Source organism: Miscanthus floridulus, chromosome 5, assembly GCF_019320115.1.
Source record: "Miscanthus floridulus cultivar M001 chromosome 5, ASM1932011v1, whole genome shotgun sequence".
Classification (NCBI taxonomy): domain Eukaryota; kingdom Viridiplantae; phylum Streptophyta; class Magnoliopsida; order Poales; family Poaceae; genus Miscanthus; species Miscanthus floridulus.
Genome location: NC_089584.1, coordinates 20,824,036 through 20,832,783, shown reverse-complemented (window position 1 = coordinate 20,832,783; position 8,748 = coordinate 20,824,036). Strand labels below are relative to the sequence as shown.

Here is an 8,748-nt window from a genome sequence, read left to right as displayed (position 1 = left end):
ATAAGATGGTGACAAAGCATATGATGCATGGTCCCTGCGGGACGCTAAATCCATATTGTCCATGCAAGGTGGGCCGCGGGTCATGCAAGAACCGTTACCCACGCCCATTCTGTGAGGCAACATCACAGGGAAAGGATTCGTACCCCATCTATCGGCGACGCAATGATGGCCGCACGCTAAAAGTTCGAGGCCATTACCTAGACAATCAATGGGTCATGCCTTACAACCCTTGCCTGCTATGTACCTTCAACTGCCATATCAATGTTGAGGCCTGTGGGAGCATTAAATCAGTAAAGTATCTATTCAAATACATATACAAGGGACATGACAGGGCATCAGTGGTGATGAGGGAGACCGACAAAGCAGACGAGAAAGGGAACATTGATGAGATCAAGCAGTATAGAGATGCCCGGTGGGTGACGCCTCTAGAAGCACTATGGATGATATATGGCTTTGACTTGAGCAAGAACCATCCACCAGTACAGCAGCTGCAGCTTCATCTACCTGACATGCACATGGTGGTATTTCATAAATGGGATAAGGTCGAACGGATCGTTAATAGGCCAGGTGTAGAAGAGTCAATGTTGACAGCATACTTTGATGCAAACAGGCATCATGAGGAAGCCCGCGGAATCTTGTATCGGGACTTCCCGGAGCATTTTACCTAGCAGTCTGATGGTAAATTCTAGCAGAAAAGGAAAAACTCCGTTTTTCAAGTTGGAAGAGTCATCTCGGCTCATCCTGCTAAGGGAGAATGCTACTTTCTTCGTGTTCTCTTGAACAATGTTGCAGGTGCTACATCATATGAACATCTGAGGACGGTTGATGGTGTGCTACTACCTTCGTTCTGTGAAGCTGCAGAAAGGAGGGGTCTAATCGAAGAAGACAATACACTGGATGAATGTCTAACTGAAGCTACTTTATTCCAGATGCCTTCCTCTCTGCGAAGGCTATTTGCAACAATATTGGTATTCTGTGAGCCGCAAGATTTGATGGGGTTGTGGAAAAAACACTATGATACAATATCAGAGGACTACAGCCGCAATCATCCATCCCCGGATCTGGTGGAACAAATGATTTTGATAGACATTAGAAACATGCTGCAGTCTATGGGGAAGGACACAAGGTCATTTCCTCTTCCAGATATGATCACTCATACGACGATGCCAGCCATATTTCTTGTGAGATATTAGAGGAAGCTAGCGTCGAGCAGAATCCCGAAGATGTGCTATTGTGCGACTCACACAACGTCGAGCAAAAGTCTGCCTATGATGAGATAATGGCCGCTGTCTGCAGCAAACAAGGCGGGTTGTTCTTTGTGGATGGACCTGGCGGGACGGGAAAGACATTTTTGTATAGGGCACTTCTCGCAAAACTACGCAGCCAGGACAAGCTTGCCGTGGCTACAGCTACATCTAGAGTCGCAGCAGCCATAATGCCAGGCGGGAGGATGGCCCACTCGTGTTTCAAGATACCCCTCACTCTTCAAGAGGGCAATTGCTGTAGCTTCACGAAATAGAGTGGTACTGCCAAGTTGCTGCAGCAAGCAGCTCTCATAATTTAGGACGAGGCATCTATGACAAAGAGGCAAAATGTGGAAGCACTAGACAACAACCTACGGGATATAATGGGCCGGTCAAAGCTACTGTTTGGTGGAAAGATTGTTGTTCTTGGTGGGGATTTCAGACAGGTCCTCCCTGTTGTGCGGAAAGGATCCAGAGCTCAAATAGTTGGTGCTTCTCTACGAAGGTCGTATCTTTGGGAATCCATGCGCCATCTAAAGCTCGTCCGCAACATGAGGGCTCAGAGTGACCCGTGGTTTGCAGATTATCTATTACGCATTGGTGGTGGAACGAAAGAGGTTAACGGAGATGGCAATGTACGTATTCCAGACGAGATATGTGTCCCGTACTCTGGAGATGCCGAGAAAGATCTTCATACATTGATCGACATCATCTTTCCAGATCTAAATGCAAACATGGTGGACAAAGACTACATCACCACCAAAGCGATTTTATCTACACGTAACGATTGGGTGGACATGATCAATATGAAAATGATTGATATGTTCCAGGGCGGCGAGACGGTGTATCACAGTTTTGACTCCGTGGTAGATGATCCACATAACTACTATACATCGGAGTTCCTTAACAGTTTGACCCCCAACGGGCTGCCTCTCCACGTCTTGAAGCTCAAGCTCGGGTGTCCTGTCATATTGCTTAGGAATATTGACCCTGTCAATGGGCTATGCAACGGTACAAGGCTGGTGGTGGGGGGTTTCGAAGAAATACAATCAACGCTAAAATCGTGGTGGGGCAGCATGCTGGGAAGCGGGTATTCCTTCTTCGAATACCGCTATGCCTGTCTGATGACGAGATGTTCCCGTTCCAGTTTAAGAGGAAGCAGTTTCCTATCAGGCTGAGCTTTGCCATGACGGTCAACAAGTCACAGGGCCAAACTATCCCAAACGTGGGTGTGTACCTACCCGCATCAGTGTTCTCTCATGGTCAGTTGTACATTGCGATGTCTAGAGCCACGTCAAGAATCAATATTAAGATCCTTACTCTCCCGCCTGATGCGGAGGCACAAGAGGAGGCAAAAAAGATAGAGAAGAAAAATGCTAAAAAATGTCGAGGGAAAAAATAAGAATGCGTCAAATAAAAAAGATAAAGATAAGAAGACCCCAATAACGGATGGAACTTTCACGAAGAATATTATATTTAAGGAAGTTCTAACGCCATAGGCGAGGTAACAGAACATTACTAACGCATACAATGCATTTTTTCCATTCAATTTATATTGTACAAATAATATCTCACTAATGCTATATTTGTTGCTGTTCCTAGGTATTTTTAAATGGTTTCTCAGACTCTACACGGAGATGTTGTATATACAATTGTGCGATGGCATAATGAAAATTGAACATGTGTTATATTATTGTTATAAAAATGACACTTTCAGTGTTTTGTTCATAATATTTCGTTTTATAACCATTTATAACTATTACACGTGTATGTTCTCAAAACCATGAGTTTTGTCGACTTTCCCACTTTTCTCATGCCAATGTGGGATCAACTGAATTTGCACCTGCATAATTACAAACATAAATTATTTGAATAAAACCAACGAAGTAAGTTAGCGATAATAGTGAACAATAGTGCTAAACAACACCATACCAGTGGTAGTGGGGTGACACGATCGTAGTGGCGTTGGTTCCGCGCATTCATGAGGATAGCTCCTTTGTATTTTTTATTGTTGCACCAGGGTCATTAGTTTGTGAGCACGAAAAAAATGGATATAGGAGATTTCTTCCTACCAATATAAAATATTTTCTTAGCCGCATCACGAAAAGATCTATAAAGTAGAGTTTGTGAGCCTGCGACGCCACGCACTCCGTGACTATATTAAATTCATAAACTTTGCTTTTTGAATTAAATCTCATTTTAATATTAATATTTAATTTTACAGTATTATTATCTTATCATACGATCCGTATATTTTTAGTATAAAATATTAGTTATCTTGTAGCAACACACAAGGCGCGATCTAAAGTAACGACTACACTAGCTAAGTGCGCTTAGAATGCGCGGAAGCTATGCGGTATATGAAGTTTCATATTATATTATATTATATTATATTATATTATATTATATTATATTATATTACCTAAATAACTATTTGACACCCCCAAACCATCCTTCCGAACCCGCAACGGTAACTTATCCAGTCCGCAACCGTAAAACTACCCCGCGAAGGCAAAACATCAACTCCACGTCCAACCCATCCCACGTTCCCGCAACCATAAATATTTATATAGCAAACGTAATTGTTTCGCAAGCAGTGATAGCGTAAGGTCTTGTTTAGATGGTCTCAAATTTTAGTTTTTTTACTTTCTCTCCATCACATTAATTTTTAGACGTATGCATAGAGCATTAAATATAGGTAAAAAAAATAACTAATTACATAGTTTGGTTATAAATCACGAGACGGATCTTTTGAGCCTAGTTAGTCCATGATCAGACAAAGTTTGTCAAATACAAACGAAACGTGCTACAGTGTCCAGATTGCAAAAATTTGCAATCTAAACAAAGCCTAAGTTACAACCGTAAATAAAAATTATTATACAGTAGTAGTTCGAGCTTTATGGCCGTAAAATATACCTCGTATAAATACCTCGCTAACCCTAGTTTTCTCTCATTTCCCCCAAATCCCGTCTGGATCAGAGCGGCGGCGGCTTCCCAACGTGCGGCGTCCGTTCCAGATCGAGGCGGCGGGCGCTGTGAGCCTGTGATCTTCCCCCACACCCACCCCGGCGGCGGCGCGGCTCCCCCCACCCCGATGACGGCGAGCGACGTCCTCGGCGGCGGCGCAGCCTGCCCTACGCGAGCGGCGTCCACCGACGGCGGCGCAACCTACCCCACGCGAGCTGCGTCCCCAGGCGGCGGTGCAGACTGCCCCACACGAGCGGCGTCGTCCAGCAGCAGCGCATCACGCTCCACACGGAGGGCTCTCCATCGATAGCAAGCGACGGATCCAGCCTCATCAAACGGTGGCTCAACCAGGAATAGAGATGATTCTATATTTGATTTTTTTTCCCGATGGATTTTATATGTACCGTACAAAATAGAGATGATTTTGTTTGTTTTTTTCTCCACAATTCATGCTTGTTACGGCAATTGCGACCAGGAATCGTTACTCTTTGGAATATTATTATGGCTGCTAGATTTATTTTTTTTATGGATTTGTTGTAAAAACTGTAGATGAAATATTATTACTGATACAACAAGGAATTATTTGTATTTGTTTTTTGTTATTTTCTCATTGATTATTATTGTAAAGCGCCAAATTACTACTCTAAAGTTATGTTGTACTGTTATGTCAGTGACGGTTTTGCTATTGCAATGGCTGCTTTTTACGGTTTGGGAGGAGGAAAACAAAATCTTACTAGTTCAAAAACGTTTAGAGGCCGGTTATGTAAATTACTGCTTGATTATTGCTACTGATGACGGCAATTAGAGTAAAAAAAAAGCGCTTTCCTGATTTTTACGGCTCCGCTACCTGGTTAGAACTTACAGTCTAAGGGGCCGTTTGGTTCCCGGGAACGAGCTCCCGGAACTGTTCCGACCAAGAATATCTATTTAATTTGTATGTAATAGAGTTGAGCAGGATTTATTCCGGGGCGAAAATGACTCAAACGAACGAGCCCTAACGGAATTACGGTCAATAGACAAAGATTATTCGCAGGCTGCCTGTACTAATCAAAGTACTACTTGATTATGATATTTTGTACTACTAAACAAGAGCTTTATGTTTTTTTGGATGCTTAGTTTTACGGTAAGAGGCAATGGCCACCCATCTGCATATGCATGAACCAAGCAATTCACATGCATGCTGAGGTCAATCTATCTCATCAGTTGATTAGCTAAATTTAGCTCTAATTTAGTCATTGTGTTTTTGAAAAATCAAATAGTTACTACTAAACATCATTTACAGAATAAAAAATATTAAAAGATTACTGCTATTATTGCTATTCCTACTACGGCGCCTCCTATAGACACCAGAAGAAGCATGAGTAATTCAAATAAGGACACCACCAACCCGGGCTAACGAGCCTGCTAGCTTCATAAAAAAGGTTTCCTGTAGGAACTTCTAAAATTCTTGTCACATCCAATGTTGGATACATGCATGGAGTATTAAATATAGACTAATTACGAAACTAATTGCATAACTTGCGACTAATTTGCGAGCTGGATCTTTTAAGCCTAATTAGTCCATAATTTGACAACATGGTGCTACGGTAAACATGTGCTAATGACAGATTAATTAGGCTTAAAAAATTCGTCTCGAAAATTAGCCTCCATCTATGTAATTGGTTTTGTAATTAATCTATATTTAATGCTCCTTATTAGCATCTAAACATTCGATGTGACGTAAATTTTAGGAGCGACTAAAGAACCAAACATCCCCTGCGTAGAAGCAAGGAGTAAAGGAAACTCCCGTCCTCGCAACTCAGACATACAACTCTGTTGTAGCTTTTAGGGTGTGTTTAGTTCGCGAAATGAAAATTTTTGGATGTCACATCGGATATTTCGGGAATGTCGGAAGGAGTTTTCGGATACTAATAAAAAAAATTAATTACATAGCTCGTCTGGAAACTGCGAGAAGAATTTATTAAGCCTAATTAATCCATTATTAGTGCATGTTAGTTACTGTAGCACTTATGGCTAATCATGGGCTAATTAGTCTTAAAACATTCGTCTCGCGATTTCCAACCAAACTGTGCAATTAGTTTTTTTTCGTCTATATTTAATACTCTATGCATGTGCCGCAAGATTCAATGAGATGGTTTGGGGTGAAAAATTTTGGGAACTAAACCAGGCCTTAAATGGTCCTGCAGCTTTTTCAGATGGTGTACAGGTGCTAGGGACACCATCCATCCTCTCCAACGCGAAACTGAGCGGTGGCTTTAGCATTTTGTCAACGAAGCACTTGCAGCCTCTGCAAGCTGCTCTGCACAGCTGCGAGACCACTGCTCCATGAGACGAAACGTGGAGGTTGAGACCACCCGACACGGTAGCGCGTTGGGGCTGCTCAGGGCCTGTTTAGTTCCCTTAAAATACCAAATTTTTTAAGATTTTTTGTCACATCGAATCTTTAAACGCATGTATGAAGCATTAAATAGAAATAAAAAATAAAACTAATTACATAGTTTAGACGAAATCCACGAGACGAATCTTTTAAGCCTAATTAGATTATGATTGAACACTAATTGTTAAATAACAACGAAAACGCTACAGTGTCATTTTGCCAAAAATTTTGACATCCAAACCGGCCCTAAAAGAAATTAACAAAGATGTACGTAAATGAAGTTGCTGTATTTATTTTTTCCATGCACGACATCATAGCTGCTGATTTGACAACTGATGTAATTTGTCCTTTTATTGCATGTCGCTACTTTACAGCACGTCAAAATCAGGCACCAACCTTTTACGGATAGAGTTGGTCAGCAGTGCAAAAAAAAAGTCCCGCATCTAATCAACTTTTATGGTCACGAAGTAGGCCCGTTTGGTTTCTACAGAATTCTTGTCACACCAAATATTTAGATACATGCACGCACGTAGTATTAAATATAGACTAATTACGAAATTAATTACATAACTTGAGACTAATTTGCGAGACGAATCTTTTAAGCCTAATTAGTCCATGATTTAACAATGTGGTGCTAAATAAACATGTGCTAATAATAGATTAATTAGACTTAAAAAAATCGTCTCGTAAATTAGCTTCCATCTATATAATTGATTTTGTAATTAATATATATTTAATATTTTTTTATTAGTATCTAATCATTCGACAAACAGCCCCGTAGTACCATACGGTCATCGAATAGAAATCACAGATGCTACGGAATCTCGGGCTACCAGGCTGTGCGTGTGGAGTGACTTTTACGGTTGCGGGAGTGTCTCCCTATTTGCTGAAGTGACTTTTACGGTTGCGGGAGAGTATTCCTTTGTCTTTTACGATTGCGGAAGCACGGTCTACTTTGGGCTGTCAGACGACCTGGCTCGTTGGTGTCAGATGGCACTGACGCGCTAAACAGCTATTCAGAGCGCAGCGCTCCCGAGGGCCGGATTGGTTTACATAAGTCAGGTGACTTATCAGGTCAGATAATCGAAAACTAGTAACTTATAAGTTATGTCTGTTTGGTTGTAGATGATTTATAAGTTGTGAGCCCCATGCAGAAAAATGTGGCTTATAAGTTTTAAGCAGCAGCGGTGAACCAACTTAAAACTTATAAGCAGGGGTGACTTATAAGTTGGTGGTGTTTGGCAAAATCAGTCACTTATTTTACTTTTTAACTTATAAGTAGGTGATTTATTTGGAACCAAACATGCCCTTAATCGTCCACCCGGCGTGCGAAGCCTCGCTCGCTCGCACGCCCACCTGGGGCTTCGCTCGCCCCGCCCGCGCGTGGTGGATCCGGCTCCGATCAATTCCCTCCCCTCGCACGAGATCCTGCATGCAAACTGCAATCAGCCCCCTCCGTCTCCGCTCCATCCGCGCTCGCGCACGCCGACGCTTCCTCTCTCTCCCTGCCCTCGCGCACGCCGACGCTTCCTCTCTCTCCCTGCCCTCGCGCCGCCGCTCCATCACCGCGCTCGCCCACGCCGACGCCTCCTCTCCCTTCCTGCCCTGCACCGGAGACCACTCCGCGCCTACATCGGCACCTCGCCAAGTCGGACGTCGCCGGAGACCCCGACGCGCCACGATTGCCCCCGCCCTTGATCGCCGAACTGCTGCCGCAGGAGCTGTGGCAAACGTCGATGAGCGTCGCCGCCCTTCTCGCCCGATGAAAGCTCTAGTTTGGTTTTGGTTAATTGATGAAACCCAAAGTGCTAACCTAGTTTATCAAAGCTCAAGTGACCGGACGCTGGATCTGAATGCACCGGACGCTAACTGCCTGCGTCCGGTCGCGCTGACTCGGCGGTACAGTAGCTAGGGTATACCACCGGACGCTGGGCTATGTCCGGTCGAGGTGGATCGAACGCGTCCGGTCGAGGAAAAATGGATTTGGACCCTTACTGTACTCGACCGGAAGCTGAGGCTCCAGCGTCCGGTCGGTTTGACCGGAGCGTCCGGTCAGCACTTAGCCGTTGAGATCTGACGGTTCAGTTTTAACTCAGAGTGACACGTGGCATAAATCAGTGGACCGGACGCTGAGTCCAGGGTCCGGTCAGTATGACCGGA

The 8,748-nt window shown here is 43.5% G+C and overlaps 1 protein-coding gene across 1 annotated transcript; it reads left to right on the top strand.

The window, feature by feature from the left end:
* The first annotated feature begins 215 nt into the window (after window positions 1–215).
* LOC136454375 (uncharacterized) lies at window positions 216–668 on the top strand. The gene has a single exon (XM_066454822.1). The coding sequence runs from the start codon at window positions 216–218 to the stop codon at window positions 666–668; it is 453 nt and encodes a 150-aa protein (XP_066310919.1).
* The last annotated feature ends 8,080 nt before the right edge of the window (window positions 669–8,748 follow it).